At 36.9% G+C, this 20,138-nt stretch overlaps 1 protein-coding gene across 10 annotated transcripts in view; it reads right to left on the minus strand.

Moving 5' to 3' along the window:
• Nucleotides 1–5,550: 5,550 nt before the first annotated feature.
• The window catches only part of CCDC138 (coiled-coil domain containing 138), a 43,625-nt gene continuing 29,037 nt past the window's right edge, over nt 5,551–20,138 (minus strand). For 8 of the 10 annotated variants that reach the window (XM_080377424.1, XM_080377426.1, XM_080377427.1 and 5 more), the window contains 2 exons: nt 9,430–9,568; nt 5,551–8,317 (listed from right to left, as the gene is read on the minus strand). In XM_080377424.1, the coding sequence (XP_080233550.1) occupies nt 8,146–8,317; nt 9,430–9,568 (311 nt within the window). In that variant the 3' untranslated portion in view covers nt 5,551–8,145. Of the gene's footprint in view, nt 8,318–8,378; nt 9,569–20,138 lie in introns of those variants that run through there. The other 2 variants (XR_013926374.1, XM_080377428.1) reach the window with 2 other exon arrangements.

Consider the following 20,138-nt stretch of genomic DNA (forward strand, 5'->3'; position numbering starts at 1 on the left):
GGCCTGGCAACTACATCAGCTAATTCCCTCAAGACTCTGGGGTGCATCTTGTCAGGTCCCATAGACTTGTGTATGTTCAGGTTCCTCAGGTGGTCATGAACCTGATCTTCTCTTACAGTGGGAAGGACCTTGCTCCCCCAGTCCGTGTCTTGCAGTCCATCCCCTCGAGAGGTGTGGGGGAGAGGCTGCCAGTGAAGACTGAGGCAAATAAGTTGTTGAGTACCTCAGTGTGCTCCTCATCTCTTGTTACCAGTTTGACGGTTGTGTTCATCAAGGGGGTACGCTTTCTTTGACCTTCCTTTTCTGGCTGACTTACCTGCAGAAGCCCTCCTTAGCACTCTTTGCATCCCTTGCCAAGCTCAGCCCCAGCAGCACCTTGGCCTTCCTGACCCCACAATGTTTACTTACAGTAGTGTATGTGCTCAGGTATAGTGATTTTAACTTGACTAACCCATAAAGTATCTTTACACAGCTACAGATCCACTTTGATCCATCCCTGGATGTCTTATTCATCACAGCAATTGCCACACAGCCTAAGTGTGCCCTAGCAATAAAAGAAGATAAGCAAAAAATCACAGTCACAGTACCATATTATATCCCTTTAAGAGGCTGCCTTTTCACAGCAGAAAGGCTACTGTTTTACCTTGTCCTAATTGACACAAACTGTCTCAGACTTTTCCTCTGGGCAGAGGAAAAATTGTGCCTTCCTTCAGAGCAAAGGAGCATGCCAGCAGGAAGAGGGAGGCTCAAGAAGGCAAAGTGGGAAAGAAGAGACTGTAGCACAGCAGGGAATGGAAGACGACTGTTAAGGGCAGGGGCAGGTACAGGACAAGGCCTCAAACAGCTGTGATGTAAAGATGAATGTTTCTGGGAGTTAGACGAAGCAAATAGAATTTTCTGCAAACAGAAAGTTATTAGAGTTCAAATCAAAATTAAGACCCAACCCCTAAGGAAATGAGCGGGTCAGGGAGAAAATTACCAACAAGACCTTTCATTTCCTTTTGATGTGCATTTTTCTTTTTTCTTTTTTCTTTTTTTTTTTTTTTAAAAAAAAAAAGCTAATTGTTCTTTATACTCTGATAAAACCCAGCTTTCAAGTTGAAAGGACCCTGTAAGTCCTTGGAAATGCTTACTTAAAATAAAAGACTTAAGAGCCTCATACAAAGCTCTGGTCAACTCAAGGTTTTGCTGCACGGACTTCTACAGCCCATGTCATGAACACTGTAAAAATAGCATTAGGGCTTTTTTCTTTTGTTTTCTATCAGCAGGCCCTCCTAGAGAGAGCACCTAACTGCGAGTCTACAGATAAAACTAGTCACAACTCCGTTACTAGCCTTTTAGGTGACTTTGTGAAAGTTCCTCCTAGGCAAGATTAATACTTACTACCTTGCAAGACCTTTCCCACCTAATCCCTTCCTAGCCTGACCAGTATCGTCCCAGTATTTCCTTAGAGAAACTTGCTGGACTTCACAGACTGTCTCTGATCTCAGGCTGCAGTCAGGAATTGCCCTCTACATAGCCTTTGATACCTGACAACATTAATAAAACAACACAACAGGGGTAAGGCAGGCTGAAAAGGATGGGTCTCAGCTTTGCAGCATAAAGCAACAACAGCTGACTGCCTCCATATTCTATAATTGGGGATCAATAATCTATTATCCATGAACAAAAAGATTACGTGCATAAATGCCCAGCAGTATGGGTCGGAGGATGAGCTGGAAAGGCATGCCAGTTCAACCTCTCCCCATTGAAGTCAAAGGCTCAATAAGTTTAGAAGTCCTGCTTTGTTATGAGGAGGGCGTATTTAAGAGAAAAAACCTTGCTGCTGCAGATGAAAAACATGACCCAGAGGTAAAACAATGACTATTGTATGCACAAGTCTTCTGCAAGCAACCTCAATACTCCTCTGTGATACTGAAAAGCAAAGAGAGCTCATGCTCTTATTATGTATTGGATAGGCTTCCTAGTGCATATTCCAGAAAATACATTAACACAAACAGGGTAAGAATGCACTGGGTTGGTCTATAGCTAGTTCTAGACACATAATATTGCATATATATTCTATTTCCCCACATCCAAATAAGCTCTTTTGGTTATTTATTGTGCTATGATTTGTAATGCATAGCACCTGTTACCTCAGGCATTATCACTATCAACCACTCTTCAAGGACAGAAAAATGTTGATTCCTTTTTGCCAGTGTTCTGGGACTAGACCATCTGAATACTTACAGAACAATAAGAAGCCTTTGCATGCTCTGCTGCAGAAGACATCAGTGATTAGCTGTTATACAGGTCACACACAGGCATCTCACTTGTCCATCACCACCTTTTTTTTTAAAAAAAAAAGGTAATTCATTTTTTTTAACAGGTGAGGTTGCTTTAGAAACAAGTTTGTAATAGGATTCAAGTTAGTATTGCAAGACAATTCAGGAATACACGATAACTTTCCAATTTAATCCACCATGTAGAAGTAAATGAAAAATCAGCAGCAAGTAACACTGAAGACCGATCAGCAGAAAGACAACTGGAAGAGGAAGGAAGCAGAGTTAGGTGTCTATTTCTGGAATTTGGCTTTGGCGTGCCAGGCTGCTGTGAAAAAAAATAAAAAATAAAAATTGTAGTCACACTTCAACATGGAGTAGGAAAAACCAGGAGGACATCAAACTGCCACATTGTGGGAAGGACCCTGGAAGAGAGAAATTCTGTTTATTTGCATTTCTTATATAAATAGCTCTTGAATCCACATTCTAGAATACTGTTCCTTCTGAAGGACAAAAGCAGTCTGGCAGCGCTATTTATCTCCTACCTTCTTCAAGGGCATACTACTTTTCCAAAAAGCTGATGTGTGAGTAGAATATTATACTCCTGTTTGAAACTCTACCACATTATTTTTTTTTTCTGTAAACTAGAAAGATTATTTTTATTTCTTTTCTCCATAACTAACTGTACTGGTGATGCCATTTTATGGAGCTGAAGATGACCTTAAAGCAAACTTATTAACATGAATGTTATCCTATGCTGAGCTTTCATAGCCACTGTTGTTAGCAGCATCCTGGCCGCTGAGTTTGCAGCCCTAGTTTGAGTATGTCTACCAGAGCAGTTACTTACCATTAAGCTGCAGTGTTCAGAGAGGTCCTATATGCAGGGACATATGCCTTGGGAAATGTCTAAATATCCTTGAGTAATGGGTATAGAGAGAATTGGGTTTGGAAAAAAAAAATAATAGGGCTTCTCAGATCTCTTTTTCTCAGGTAATTCTCTAGGTGTGACTTTAGAGATCAAAATGTCTTGTGAGTTACTTCTCGTTAAAATTCAACTCAGGACCATATACTCAAAAAAAGTAGCTACAAACAAGTAAACAGTGGTTTTGTTCAAAGTTACCTCTTCTAGTAGTGATCAGGCAGTCATAAATATATGATACACTTGCTTTCAAAATTACATGAAAAACAAAAAAAACAGGAATGTTCCTAACCATGCTCAGAAGATGGCATTAAAGGCTTCTGTCAGCCCAAAATGCATCTATTTTTGGCAATGGATAGTGGTGGTTTTGACACATCACACTACAAGAGTCAGTATAACACATAAAGATGCCTTTGCTCATCACAGCGTTTCTCAGGGGGATGTCAAGGGTAGGATCACAACGTTGCACTGCACTACTACTTTTGCAATAATTTGTGTGAGTTTTAAAAACATGGGAGCACTATATCATTGAGAGGAGCAAAAGGGGTCGCTGCTTTGCCACCACAGTTCCTCTAACCATTTGGAAAGTGGAAGATTACTGAATTGTTTTATAGATCAGATTTTCAGACTTTCTGCACTACATTTAAATACGTTACCCTGAAGATAAACACTTTCTATCAGACCATGATAGAAAATCCCTGAAGCCATATAAGTTTTAGGTGAAAAACTCAGTATATAATTAAAGGATCCAGTGTCATAGGTCTGAATTATGAGCTCTACTTACAGCTCCTTTTAAAATCTGGTCTGGTAAGTTAAATCATATTTTAGACATTGATGCTGATGGTGAATAAAAGTTCCTCAAAAATATGTTGCCTTCAGCATACTTTCACCTTCCAAGTTAATTTATCTGCTACAAGAAATTTTCCCCCATAATATATTAAATTCAGTTATATAACATTAGAAAAGATGCAAGCCAGTCATGTTCAGGAGAACTGGAGGATAACTGTGAAATCCCACTTTAAGAGACAGACATTTTATCAGCTGGTGAAAATCCCAAATATGAAGGAACAGAGCACAACTGTGCAGGCTGGCTAATGTTAGCCCTCTTTATTTAGATCTGCCAAGTTTCTGCAAATATAACTGTCCCCCATCCAGGGAACAACCTTTCTTACAGATCTGCCAAATCTGACTTTGTAGATCAGGTCTGAAATACTGTCTTGCTCATTTATTGATAAGAAGCCTTTGATAAACAGCAAGGGCGATTGCAATTCCACAACAGATAGGTTTGTTAAAAAAACCCCAAAAACAAAACACCAAACTATTTCTCTTCAAATTTAGTAGCCTTTTCTGGGATGAAAACTATACTAACATGAGCAGATACAACATCTTGTTGACTTTCCTAATGAGGACTCTCACAGCTGTGCCAAAAAAACAGCAACAAAAAAATACAGCTTAATTCTTTATCTTCCTTTAAAGTGGTAGGTTGCAACTACCAGAAACTTTCTTCGTTTCATGCCAGTGATGGTAGTTGCTCACTTCTGAAGACCTACCTTCAAGCAAGACATGGCAGATTGTAGGAAGTCTGAAGCCACATGTTCCGACTGACCAGCTGGCTGTTCCCAAAAAGCGTGAGTCTCTGCCCTTCTTTTAAGCACAAGTATTCATAAGACCTCTCTCTTCTCCTCAAATTCTCTCAAAAAAATGGTTGAAAATTGATACTCCTGCCTGCTGCCAAATCTGGCCAGAGGTGGCTGGCATACTCAAAATAGTGTATCCCTTTTCAGGAATGCTGATTAATAGTGATCACATAAACCATGTTTCCTCAGGGAATTGGGAACCGTGGGAAATAGCTGGAGTTACAGTTAACTTATTCAAATGCCTCTTGTAGACAGTCTTCCGAATGAAGGATAAAGTAGTAGAAATTCATACTCATAGTACCCAAATGCTACAAAACCAAAAAACCTCCAGGAAATTCTAGATTCCATTTGAGAAGGCAAGACTATATAAAGAGATGCCCAAAGCGTGGCCAGCCTGACAGAAATCCATCCTTCCAAAACCAAAACCAAACCAAACCCACAAGACAGCAGGGAATGCAACCAACTTGCTCCGTTCCCCTTCTCCACGGAGACTGCCAAGACTACTCAGGGAATGGTGACAGGATGGGGATGTTTGAGCAAGGCCACAACATGGACCGGTGTGGACAGCTGGGGTAGGCTGGCCCACAGGATTGATGTTCAAGACAAGTACAACAAGCAGGTGTGTACAACACTTGATATACCAAATATTTAGAAGTAGAAATATAGAAATAACTGGTTTTGGTACAGTATTTATCCTAGTACCTACTTCTGCTTGTTAATGACAAAGGCAAGCCAGGTTATCTATGCTTTTAATGTAGAAACCATTATTATTTAGCTTAGTTACTCTAGATAATCAATTACAACTTTAAACAGAATAGATCTAAAATCTCTATTTCGGTTTCTAATTTCCAGTCATTTTAGTTCCATTTTTGGTAGACAGGCATTTTACTTCCGTTGAAGTCCTGGATCCTGAAATCATGTTGTTGTAAGACAGTCTTTCCACTTGTATTTATAGTCTGCAGGTCTCATAAAACCATGCACACTTAAAGATGCAATCCAATGCAAACTGAAAACCTGATGGCAAATAAAACCAATTCCAAATCCTTCACTGTTTTACCTTTCTAGATATTAGGAGGCTTCATAAATATTTCTGCATTAACAGGACTGATTAGTAATAAATCTGGGAAAAACCATGGCATGGTTTATATTCTTTAAAGATATTCACTGAAAGTTTTATGACAATGTCCTAAGGAACTACTGTAAGTTGTCTGTCAACAACTGGCTTAAAAAAAAAAATCACTTCTACCATTGCAAGTCTAGCCTCTGTATGACTCTACTAAAGTGTATTTGTGACTTCCATTTTCTGCGCAAGAATTATTAACCTGAGTTGAAAATCGACATACACATTTTGGAACTTTATTACAGCTTTTTTAATTTATAGAAGTAACTATTCCTCACAAGAAATTTCATATTTATTTGTAGAATTAATTTATTTCTGTTTGTGCTTACTGTAACATGAATGTGAAATCAAGAACTTGTATTTTTCTTCACAGAAAGAAAATTTACTGTTAAATTCACTTAAAAAATCAAAATTTTTAGTCTCATCCTTAGTTCATCAATCAATTTAACTGCATTAATATTTAACAGATTCAATTTTTTTTTTTTTTTTTTTTTGCATTTTAACAGAAACATTCTAGATGATAAAAACTTGAAATTAACAGTGATTCATCTTTTCAGGCTGTAAATGCTACTGCATATAAACCACAAGGGACCAATAGTAAAAACTACACCATACTCTATGCACCTCTTTTATTGCATTACCTTTGCCATTATTAGATGAACACATTGTGTTAAATTGGTACCACAAGGAAGATTAGCAGATTAACAGTGATGAAGTTTGAAAGCCAAGAGCACAATCAACATTCCTGTGGATACAGGAAACCTAACAACTTTCTATAGCTTTTTTTGGTTATTAATTTTCTAGTATTTTCAATGACCAAACAGATGGAGAAGCACATAAGGACTGGGAACACACTTCCTAAATAAGAGAATTTTGTCTCCAGCCAAAGGTATATGCAAGATTCTGCACTGCTGGTAAATCTGACGGAAAACCAAAACTACTGATGAAGAAATACTTATTCCAAAACATTGTCAGCAAAAGCTTTTAGCTATGAATAGTGTTATTTAAAAATTACCTAAAATTGGTTTCCTGCCCAAAAAGCATGCACTGCTTGCTCTCCCTTCATACTCTGCCAAATCTGGTGTAGAGGCCTTTCATAGGAAAGTGTGTCAGAAATGTACATCAAATTGCTAGAAAAATATTTGCAGTTAGAATTAAACTTCAAAGACTCAGTTCAAAGACTTCTGGTAAAAAATACAAAGGAAAACAAAAAAAAAAGTATGAAAATGAGAAGTAAACCCCTCTGAAGTTTTATATTGATTGCCAGTGTTATTCAAAGACTAACATACAACAGATCTTTAAATTTTAACTGCCGTTTCAATTTTACAATTACAGAGTTTCAGTAATTACAGTACAAATCAGAAATGGAAGACTAAGTTGAATTTTTAAAAAGTATCTTATTTCCTATGTGTAAGAACTTGTGAACACTGAATGGTGGCAGACAAAAAACATATTCATTGCACTCAGAAATGTGGATACTATGAGGACTGTATTGCAAATTAAGACAAAATATAGCAGAAACAATAAAATACAATAATTTTTACATCAGGGATCAATATTACCAGGTATTTTAAGAAAAGCTTTTATTTACTTTTGTAGAGATACTACAACTCAAAGTTACACTAGAAATTCATTCGAAGCAGGACAAAATACTAAATGCTACATAAATACAGGAAAAGATCAAACACTATGACATTCTGAAATCAAAACAACAAAATTTCTCATTCAACATGTCTAGTTATATTAAAGCAAAATCTGGTTTTAATCATTAAAAGTGTAATTATCTCAAAAGATATCATGTAAGATACCTGTCTTTTACTTATCAACCATAAAAAGAAATGAAATTGTAAAACTCTCTGAAGAGTTAAAAGTAACTAAAATTCATACCTGTAAGGAAAGGCTGGTATTTCTGACCTGCTTACTCAAGGGATCCAATTCCTTAGATTGCATGAGTCATTCAGAACAGCAACATTAGTTCACTTTAAAAAGTACTGAAAAGTGATTTATCATATTATGCAATTTTTCAATTTCCTTTTTATGAAAGAGGCAAGTATCAGTGAGATTCCACAAGATACAAAGTAACTTATACAGTACTGAGGTTCTGCTTAATTTATTTATATAAAACAGTATTAAATAAATTCCAAATTTCAAGTAACATATGCAGGTGGTATAAATTACGCAGAGCAACAGGCAGATAGAAAGACAGTGCTAGTGACTTGTGCTCAGACTGGAGGTAAGAGAGTTACTCCTCAACAATCCCAAATTCAACAGAATTGAATTGAGGTTTATACAGAGGAAAGCATGATCTGGATTTGTAGCCCTATGCAGTTCTTGGATCATTTGGTGAAGAGCAAACAATTCAAACATCTTCTTATTGCTTCTGTAAAAAAAATTGCATAAAATAATAATCAATTGAAAATTGAGAGGTTTCATCTAAATACTAAAGATTCTACAGAAAATTATTTTTTTAATGAAATGTACATTATATTGGGAGTTTCATATCATCCCTTCTATGCTGCATACAATGTCTCTAAGCAGAAGGTTATTAATCAATGGTGAGAAAAAACTTGGCAAAAATCACCAAAACCTACCTTTTCACTTAAGTGGTATGTACATGTAGTATAATGAAAGCTCAAGGAAAGGCTGTAACAGGGTTTCACTCTTGTGACATAAGATTCCAGACACATAAAAAGATTAAATAATTAGGATTTCTGAGCAAATTTTACTTTTAGTGTATTCCCAATGTAAGTTATGATTTGTATTAGATTATTGTACATGAAAAGATATTTTTTCCCCTAGAGTTCAGTTTTGTTCCTAATAAAGTCAAATGAAAACCTGTTTTGCCACCAGCTTTAAGTCTAATGGAAAAAGTAGCTCATATATGCTTTTATAAATGAAACACTCGCATTAAGTAATGCACCAGTGGAGTCCAGCAGCACATTACTAGTGATACGATAAACACCTTTGTTACAATAAATGAATAACCAGTAAGCAACGGGAACGTATAAAGATTAACATTCCCAAAAGGGCTTAAATGGCTCAAGACTTTAAATTTGTTTTTGAAGGAAATGCAAACTGAAGCAACTTGAATGCAAGTTTCAGATTAAGCTAAATTTCCAAAGGAGATTACTGCCAGGTACCGGAGTAAAACTGAAGGTCAGGAGGAAGGAAAAGAAGGGTTCTCTTCTAAACGTTCTTGTCATCTGCATACATAAGGAGCATTTCCTCTTTAGGGTAGGTTGCTTGCTGGGGTTTTTTTAGTTTGTACTCTGTAAATTGAACTAGAGTTATATGCAAATTGAGAGTCTTGTCTTACAAATCTGTGACACATACAGTTTAAATTTAACTGCTAACAGAGAAAGTCCAGCATTATCTACGGTGGAGTGAATAAAAAGCAAAACAGAGATGAGGTTTTTAAAAAGGAGAAAGATAAAGGTCCCCAAGTTTGCTAATCTAATAATAACTAACAGAATAATGGTTATAAAGGATTACTTTATTTTGGAGAGGTTTTGCAGTATAACACAGAGCTTTTCCAAAATCTGAATATCTAGCTTAGAACTTCGAAGCAATACAGAGCAAGCACGGAAGAAGGATTCGTGACTGCAGGCTTCCAGGAAAGGCTGTAAGGAACCTGTAAAAGAAAATAATTAAAACACTGTATCACAGAGCTCAGTGCAGGGAAAAGTAGAACAGTTATTGATACCTTTAGAGGCCTTTAAATGCCACATGTTGTGCAACTAGTAGAACAATGAAATAATTCAGTTTATGCTGACTGTGTGATGCAAAACTCAGGTAAAACTAGGAACTGAAAAAATGCAAGTTCCTAAGAATTCTGACATTACTGACCCTTGTATTAAAACAAGGCCTATCCCCTTGAGAACAAAGAAAAACAGGAAACAGAATTTTAAACTCAAAAATTATCTTGAACATATTTATTCAATGCTCATTTATCATGGTTCTTTCCTTTTGATCATGTGAGAGGAACATTAAGCCATGCAAAAAGACTCAGAAGGAAATATTTTAAGCTGCTGCGAATCACATGGACAGGGATTGCACATGTAGAAGCTAATGTGGTACCCTGACAGCCTTTCATTATCAAATACTGCCACCATACTCTGCTTCAAGACAGGCAAAATAATAATTGAGAGTTAAAAGTAAGAGCTGGATAAGAACAGTCAAATACCAACAAAACTCCCTTAAAACAGAGAATGAGTTTTTAAGTTACATTGTATAACATTGCCCTCTACCCTGTTCCCCCAAATCTGTAATTTCAGAATAAGGTTCAATCTGTTCCCTTGTTATCTCATTCTTGGTTCTCGTATTATAGATTCATCTATAGCAAAACCAAAGAGAATAAGTAACGACTGATTTTTTTGTTAAAATGAGTAGTTTTTCATATAGCACATGGCATTTGCATTAGAAGAATACAGATGTGAGGGAAGTTTTTTAATGTTTACATAACAGTAAAAACATTAAATGTTATACTTAATAAGAAACTGCAATATGCAAATTACAGCATAAACCAATAAACACAGATGTTAAAATTCTTTGCACATAAGCTAAATACTGTAATTTATAAATAGGATGTCAAGATGCTTTTATCAGTACAAAGAGGACTGGATGTATCTTTTGGTCAAATTTTCCCTTTCCTTGTCCAAGGACATACAATTTACTAAATATAACAAGTAGCCTTGGAGTGAATTCAAGGTTTTAATTTCTTTCAGGAGGCTTACTGATACAAAATCAGAAGAAATGCTACAGAAAACTGCTTGGAATAGGGCTTAAAAAAAAAAATCAACTAGCAATTAAAGTCAGCCTGACAGCCTAAACAACTTAAGAGTCTTATCTCAGAGCCTGGCATTTATACTGAATATTCAACAAGGACTCAGCAGTCCCCAGACCTTACTGTTAAGAAAATCTTTTAAAACCTGCCTTTTTTTTTCCAAAAAATACATGTCATTTGGCTACATCAATAAATGATCCTGTGCCACCCCTCTTAATGGCGAGTACATCTTATCATGCATTACACTATACAGTGAAATCAATGAGATTCGTGGGCCTTTGCTGGTTTACACTGTCAGATGAAGACACTGAGAAACAGCAAATGCCTTTAGCACAGATCAGAGAAGCTATGGCTACATGTAATCTTTCCTCTCTTTTCTGTGGAGGTGCTTTTGGCAGAACTGACTTAAAATGCTGGATTCAAAAGGCAGAATCCACGAAGTATGTAATGGAATGTGTGGATGGAAACTATACAGATGCAGGATAATAGACTTCAGTAGCAAGGGGTCAACCTTTCAGCAATAAAAAGCAAGACATCAACTGATGTACTGTGAAATCTGGAAAAGGCAGGCAGATGTTTTCTCATTTGCACAGGTGAAGTGTCCTCTATTCTTTACCCAAAGCAACACAAAACAATGTATATTTATTATCAAGGCAATAAATGGTTATAAATTAATTTGTTTTTCTGCTTACTTCTACTTCTGTGTTTTTTGCGGTTTTTTCTACCATGTTTAATGCATCTGTGGGTTTATGCATACTGTCCTCTCACTTTTAGTACTATCTCTAGTTACAACTTGCTGTCTCAAAATAAATATAAATAAATAGTAATAAATATAAAACCAGAATGAAAGTAAAGTAGAAATGTAAGCAGTAATCAGTAAAAAATATACTGAAAAAATACAAGTACATATATATTTCTATGTTCCGCCAGTGAAGACACAATTTCTCATTTTATTTTAGCTTACAGTCTTCAATTAAGAATCCCATGACTGAAGTGATGTGTTAAGTACCATTGAGAGCTTCTAAGACAAGAAAAACATCTTGGATATTAGAATAATGAACTACGACTGCATTTTTATAAACCTGCAGATACTCAATACATTAAAAGCAAATTAACTGAAGATTGGAAGTTACAGGAGAATTCCTAAAAGGAACAAAGAAAAGGGCACAGCCTCCTTAAGATGAAAATAAGGTTCATGCTGAAGAATTACATTTTACATGTGTGCATAAATAAGTATTTTATAACAGATACATATAAAAAAACCCATTTGCCAGATATGTTTGAATTGACCTGAAAATGCCTCCTTATCAAATATCACAAGGGACCAGTAGAATGCTGATTTCACACACACACACACACAAATTCTCTAAGGAAAATTTAACTTGGGAATGGGAGATTATGCTGATGTACAACTCAATAGCTAACAGAACTGAACAAATTTGTCAGGAATCCAACAAGAGAACTCAGTAATGACTGCATTCTGCCCCTGGCATGTTATAGTTACTCAGGGCATACCACTTCTAATATTTCTCTACTTTTGCTGCAGAAGGTATAATTTTTCAGAAATTGTGATATCAAAACCTCAGGGCTGTCAATTAGAGCAAGCAGAAAATCCTTAGATTTCAGTATGTGCTAAATTTAGTGATACATGACTGACATAAACTTAAGATTCAGCACTCTTTATTGAGCCACTGCTATGACAGAACTTTGAAGTTATTAAATACATACAGCAGTGTCTTAAACCTAGAAAAATAATTAACCCAGATTTCACTTCTAGTATGATGGTAACATGCCCTAGTGAGTCTAACTTGCTAAAATCCATGAGAAGAAGCAACACACCAACAGAAACAGCAAGTAAGCAAAGCCCAATGAACAGAGTCCTACCATTTTAAGAATACAAAGTATCAAAATCTTTCTCTCACCTAAAAGTGTTTGAAGTAAAAATTTCTACAAAGATATCAAGATAACTTTCTCTAAAGTAAAAAATCTAGGACTACAAATTATAACAACTTTATAGAAATTCTATAGAACTACAACTTTATAGAAATTCTGCTACAACTAGCTAGAACTCCTACAGATGACTGCCTGTTCCCAAGAAACAGAAATAGTCCTATCAATCTGCACTGCAGCACTAATGAAGTCTGTTTTAACAACAACTTGAAACAGTATCTCTTACTTACCAAAGATGTTTATCAGAAAGGTAAGTGTAAATGAATGTGTGACAACACTGACATTCAAGAAGTAAACTGAGAAGAAAGGTTTTTCTTCTTTCTATTGCCTGTTAAAACAAGTAGCTTTAGAAACCTCTCATTTAACATGATGTCTCACTCAGCTGAACTCTGATGCACGAGAGATGGTAACAAGACTGCTGGGATGAAGAGGGTGGTCCAATAAATTATTCCTATAAATATCCTTGAATAGCCATAAAATGCTTTACATTCTTTTTCTGCAAGGGTAAACAAATACCATATTCAGGTGACCTGGACATTTCTTTGCTGCCTTGCTCTTAGAGGTTCCTTAAAAATACACACACAGTTCCTAAAAAATACACACACACATATATATATGCTATAAGAATGTTTTGATGGTCAAGTTTACAAACCAACATAAAAAATATGCATTACTTTTAAGACAAAAGGATTTTTACTATAATACAGAAAAGCCAAAGTGGAAGTAATTTCTAAAAGTTCACAAAGTTGAATTATGTGAAAGTATACTGATAAAGGCACATATTTAAATGACCTTTCAGTACACTGCTTATCCATTCACTTCAGACAAGTTTTTGCAGAATGTATTTTAGGTAATCAGAAAATGTACAAAACAAGCATACAATTTAAATGCATGTCTAGCTGATGAACAGAATATAAGCTTCACATTTTAAACTATTTTGGTAGTTTAGATCCGCACAGATTTTGGTTTTATTAACTATTTCAGAAAAACTGAATTGTAATTCATCTTGACAGGACTTTGGCACAATTTAAATTAATCTGCAAAAGCCTCCACTGTTATCCTTAAAAAACCACAGCATGTTGTAGTTGCATTAGCTTAACTTGATTGGTAGACTTCAATGAACAATGAGCAATTTATCACTGCTGACAGAATTCATCTGAAATTTATCCTCAAAGTAATCAGTCACGCACAGCATAAAATCTCACCAGCTATAGTTATCTGGAAAATTCTGTTCTATACCTTAAGCTATGCCACCTCAGTAAATGAAGACTGTCAGGAATGCTAACTTTAAGTTCATGTTTTAATAAATTAACGATTATAGTTTTGCCTCATTTCTAATTGCATGAGGATCTGCTGGAGGAATGAATGGAGAACACATGAGAGCAATGCGAGCGAGTGATGCAGCACTGTCTACTAGCATGGAAAAGTTAACTAACACAAAAGTTAAATATGCAGCACAGCAGACACACTTAAAAGGAAACAGTAATAGCACTTACATGTTGCTAATATCCAATTGTCTATAATACAGTCACCTATAAGATCTGAATTTAACTGATTAATTTGCTGAATTTAACTTTTTCTCCTGTAATCAACAGCAAGGACTGCTAAATGCACAGTTGTTTGTTAATGTGGTTAAAGCACAGTGGAGAGATGCTGACTGGAATCTCGAACATGAGGCACCTCAAGTGTAGATGCCTACGTGGGTGACCCTGAGTTAAGAGAGCTCAAGTGGTAATTTCAGCTGGTCACCCAATATATGTTGAATTCAGTATACTCTGAATTGCTCTTCATTTTCCTAGAATGTGCATGACATTCAGGCAGACATGAGACTGGACGTATGGGAGATCAATGTCATTCTCAAATGGTAACTGGAGGTTATACCCACAAAAAAATTGTAATAAAACCAGTTAAAAATTAGCAGTAATACTTCTGTCAGAAGAGGTGCCTGGAATGAAAAGAAGCCTAGAAGGAAAACAAAAAAGAAGGTCTTTTAGAGGTCAGAAACAATCTTTATAATAAAAAGCATAGTATGAAAACTCAAGTTAAGGCAGACCTCATTAAGAAAGAAGTTTTCCCAGACTTTTGAGTAAAAATAGAACAAAAAAGTGGTAGTGATGTCATCTCACTAACCAGGCTCACTAGATATCAAGCTGGGGGCTGGCATGCCAATGTTTGAGGAATAGTGTGCTAGCGAGGTCCTTCAATCTGCTGTTTCAGTGGAGGTAGGGGACAGAGAACCCTGCAACAGCAAAGATACAAGGGCTACTGATGTGTAAGAAACCACGGAAGTGCCTGAGAATGGTCACATAGGAATTAGGGCTTCTCCCCACATAAAGGTGGCACAATCAATGCACGCAGTGTGGGCAACAAACAAAAAAACCCATGACATAGTTGCCATCACGGAAATACGCTGGGATGACTCACACAACTAGAGTGCTTCAATGGATGGATATAAACTCTTCAGAAGGGCTGGGCAAGGAAGGAGATGTGGTGGGTTAGCCCTGTATGTTAGGGAGTGTTTTGACTATCTAGAGCTTGATGGTGGTGACGAGAGGGTTGAGTGTTCATGGGTATGAATCAGGGGGAAGGCCAGCAAGGCAGATATCATGGCAGGAGTCTGTTACAGACCACCCAAGCAGGATGAAGAGGCAGATGAAATATTCTGTAATAGCTGGGAGAAGTCTCACAATTGCTAGCCCTTGTTCTTGTAGGGAACTTGAACTTACCAGATGTCTGCTGGAAACGCAATGCAACACAGGAGGTTCCTGGAGTGTGTGGAAGATAACTTCTGATCCAGCCAGTGAGGGAGTCTGCTAGGGAAGGCGCTCCACTGGAATTGTTGTTTGTGAACAGAGAAGGACTTGTGGGTGATGTGGTGACTGGAGGCCATCTGGATTATAGCAATTGAAATTGATAAGACTTTTCGATTCTTGGAGAAGTAAGGAGGGAGGTCAGCAGAAACGATACCTTGGACTTCCAGAGGGCCAACTTTGGCCTGCCTGAATAGTTTAGGAGACTGCCTGACAAAGTCCCTTGGGATGCAGTCCTGAAGGGCCAAGGGGTCCAGGAAGGCTGGACATTCTTCAAGAAAGAAATCTTAAAGTCACAGGAGCAGGCCATTCCGGTGTGCCAATGGGCCTGGCTGAACAGAGAGCTTTGGCTGGAACTCAGGAAAAGAGAAGAGAGCTTATGATCTTTGGAAGAAGGGGCAGGCCACTCAGGACAACAAGGGTGCCTTGAGATTATGTAGGGAGAAAATTAGAAGGGCCAAAGCCCAACTAATCTGGCTACTGCCATAAAAGACAATAAAAAATGTTTCTATAAAAAAGCCACAAAAGGACAGCTAAGGAAAATCTCCATCCTTTACTGGATGCAGGGGGAAACAGTGACAAAGGATGAGGAAAAGGCTGAGGCACCTAATGCCTTCCTTGCCTCAGTGTTTAACAGTAAGACCAGTTGTTCTCCAGGTACACAGCCCCCCGAGCTGGAAGACAGGGATGGGGAGCAGAATGAAGCCCCCATGATCCAAGGGAAAATGATCAGTGACCGGCTACACCACTCAGACACACTTAAGTCTATGGGGCCAGAAGGGATCCACCCAGAGGTGCTGAGGGAGCTGGTGGGAGTGCTCACCAAGCCACTGTCAATCATTTATCAGCGGCCCTGGCTAACTGGGGAGGTCCCAGCTGACTGCGGGTTAGCCAGGGTGATGCCCATCTGCAAGAAGGGCAGGAAGGAGGATCTGGGGATCTACAGACCTGTCAGCCTGACCTCAGTGCCGGGGAAGGTTATGGAGCAGATCATCCTGAGTGCCATCACATGGCACGTACAGGACAGCTGGGGGTCAGGCCCAGCCATCATGGGTTCTGGTTGAGTAACCTGATCTCCTTCTGTAACAAGGTGACCCGCTTAGCGGATGAGAGAAAGGCTGTGGATGTTGTCTACATACTTTAATAAAGCCTTTGTCACCATTTCCCACAACGTTCATCTTAAAAGTTACAGAGAAAAGTTGGTTAATAAGTTCTGCTAGCCAAATACAAAAATTAAAAGGTAGGTATTGAAAAATTATTTTTTTAATTAAATCACACTTTAATTTCTTTGAATGAAACCATTTATGGAAACCTATAAAAATGTAAACTGTTTATAAGCAAGTGCAAGTTTAGTAAATAAGAGGAAACAGGATCCTAGTTGAATAAACTTCACTCTTATACAGATTTCATAAAATAAATCTATTTGAAAAGGGATGTGTATATCCAAGTACTGATATAAACAACTCCTTTGTACATCAAATGCTTTTAAAAATTTAAAAATGTTTTAAATAATAAATAAAATTTAAAGAAAATCAAAAATTTAGCATTCATATCTACCTTCAGAATGGTATGCTGCTTACGAAGTACAGTATTACCCTGAATGAACACTGAAGCTTTGCCTATTAAAATGACTACTTGGCTCTGCCTAAGCTTACATTATTCTTCTGTTTCTTACTTTGGAGCGGATGAGACAGCGGTCAAAAATTCACAATGGCTAAACATTACACAACTGTTACTAGAACAAGAAGAAAATAATGACAAGAACATTTTTCCTTATTAGAGAGAAGGCTACTATTACTTCACACTACATGGATTTCATCAAAATCTAAGTATGCAAACTAAGCTTGCAATTAATTAACAAAAATGTGTGCAAGCCTTTGGTGTACTTGCTTTCAGCAAGTATACAGGGTGGCTCTAACATCATCATAGGCTGCATTTAACAGAGTTAAAGAGATATTTATCTGTGGTTAGATTATTAAACTAAAACATCTATTAATCCAACATAATTATTCACTGTTTTCAGAAGAATGAATAAAAAAAATTACAAAGGTAAGACAGGATAATAGAGGAAGGATTTCCTTTTAAATGGTTTGTATTTCAATGTTCATCCCACATAAGCTGTAAATCATTCCTTTCTCTAGAGCTTCAAACACAGCTCCTCGGGATAATTTCACATCTGCCTTTGACACAGGTGAAGGGGAATCCTACCTTAGTATGGTATTCACAGATTTGACATTTTTACCCTTTCGGTACTGTAGAATAAGCTCATTTGAAAAGTTTCAATCTTGCAGTTACCAGTAAAGATAATATGTGGGAAAAATACAGTTAAGTTTTAATCTGTTTAAGCATACAGGCATTTTTTTACTCCATATCTTCACTGCTTGTAGTGTTTAAAGTCTCAAAATGCTAAGACTCACGGAAAAAAAATAATAAAGGACTGGGTTTGGGTTTCCTTGACAGATTCTGACCATCGACTTTTTAGAAGTACCTGTTGAACAATGTGAATTGTGGAGTACTTAGCATTAGTTATGGAAGCACTCCAACACAAAGGAAGATGGGGAGTGTCCATATAGGCAGACCATATAGAAACATTCAGTTTACAAGTAAATAATTACAACTTCTTACCATAGAGACAGTATTTTTATGTCCACTGGCTTGATTAATTTCCTTATGAGATGAGTAAATCTGGACACAGACTTGGTTATCCATGACCATAATACTTTCTTACAAAAAAGAATTTGTAAGTAAGGTTCAGTGAATGTGTAAATACAGCTCACTTTTGCAGTTACTAAAAATCTTAAGTGACATTAATTAACTTACAGTAAGCACAAGAGATTAATTTAGAGAATTTTTTCAATACACATTCATCTCAATTTGTGAATAAGCAGACACTAATGCAAAATACTCTCTGTAAAACAGAAGTAAGCTTGAAGACAAAGTAAACATAGGCTTATTTAAAGCAATGGTCAGTGCTTTGTAATGTCTAACAAGCAAGTAAGTTTTGATTTCCTTAAATGAATGTAAGGTTGGGAAAGGGGAACCTACTCACCTACATTATAGAAGTCAGCTATTACTGCAGGAGGCATTTAAGGCATACGCTGTCCTTGTGTAAAAGTGCAAAGGGCAAACTGAGGCAGGCAGCTGCTGGCTAATAGCAGACCTCAAATCAAGCATGAACCAGACTACAGTTCAACAATGGTATTTTTGATAGGTGACTATAAACTCACTACATCCTTTGGAACTCTTAACTGATTCACAGGTAAAAAAAACACAGTAAGCTGCATGAGAAGTGAGAAGACAGGAACCACAGTATTCAACAAGATTGTATATGACAACTATTCAACTACAGAGTGATTTAATACTAATGATGTGATGTTCTTCAACACCCACAGAACAAATTTTCTTGCTGAGGTCATGCTACTTATTACTAGATTGTTTCCAGAAAATGTTTCGTGTCTGGCATCTAGGAATTCTCTTGAACAATGTATTACAACTAGTATCCTAGAAACAAGGTCTGCTGAGAAAAGAATCTGTATCCTTAGGGAGAGAACCTGAGGCATGAAGATGCCCTAGAAGCCACTGGTGTTATACTATAACAATCTGGCTGATTAGAAGTAACTATTAATTTAATTATTAAACATTAATTTTAATAGTAATTTAAATGAGAAATGATAAGAGCTTTGTTGAACAATAGATACATTATAAATCATTTGACAAAACTGAAACATATCATTACTTAGCAGTTAATACTTCTTGCTCCCAAAATTTCAAAGGCAGTCAGAGCACTGCATCTGTGAAAGTATATCTATTTTCTGTGACAATACTATCAGAGAGGGTTTTGTTCTGTCTTCGGACAGGTTCATAGCTTAAACCAAATATCATGGCTTGGTAGCCTGCTTTCCTTAATGAAGGTAAGCAAACCTTCAAAAGCCTTGGTACCAAAATCTTTCTTCCCTGTCAAAGGAGCGGGAATATCTCTCTTCCCTTTGACTCAATGGGAAGCAAGAAAGATGTCTTCATAGACCACTCAGTTTCAAAGACCAAAAGAAGGACCAAGTTGTATTTTATGGCACTCATTCGAAGCCTCAGTTTTGAGCAAAATACTGCCACCATTAGAAAAAGACTGCAGGAGCTCCCTTGATTGTGCTTTTATCAGTCAATCTTTGCAGCGAAGGAAAGATGGGCATCCTCCAGAAAATGAACATGAATTCAAATGCTGGTAATGGGTATGGAGAGCCAAGTAAGAGATTGAAAAGGATAAACCTGAACTGGCACTCATCCCATCTGAGCACGCAACAAAATATTGATGAGATAGCGACAGTGAAAATATAGCTAAGCTGCTGCTTTGGTGCTGTGTTCCCATCTATCAGCTATTGGAAAGTACATTTAAGACAGAAGACTGAACAGGTTGAAATGTACCAATTTATGCACCATTATGGACGTTTTTAGACAAAAATATCAGCAGAATGTAGTAAAAGAAAAGGGATAAAGTATAAAGGGATAAAGTTGAGCTGATTTTTCTGTCAGGTTCCTAACAAGTTGTTAACTCTCCCAACTGTGGAATGTAGAAGCAATCTATTATTTCCACTGAAGACAGTAGACTAAACCAACTAGAATTCAACTTAGGCCACTGAGCTCATCCAAAGGAAAAGAATCAC

This window comes from Falco punctatus, assembly GCF_963210335.1.
Source record: "Falco punctatus genome assembly, chromosome: 2".
NCBI lineage: Eukaryota > Metazoa > Chordata > Aves > Falconiformes > Falconidae > Falco > Falco punctatus.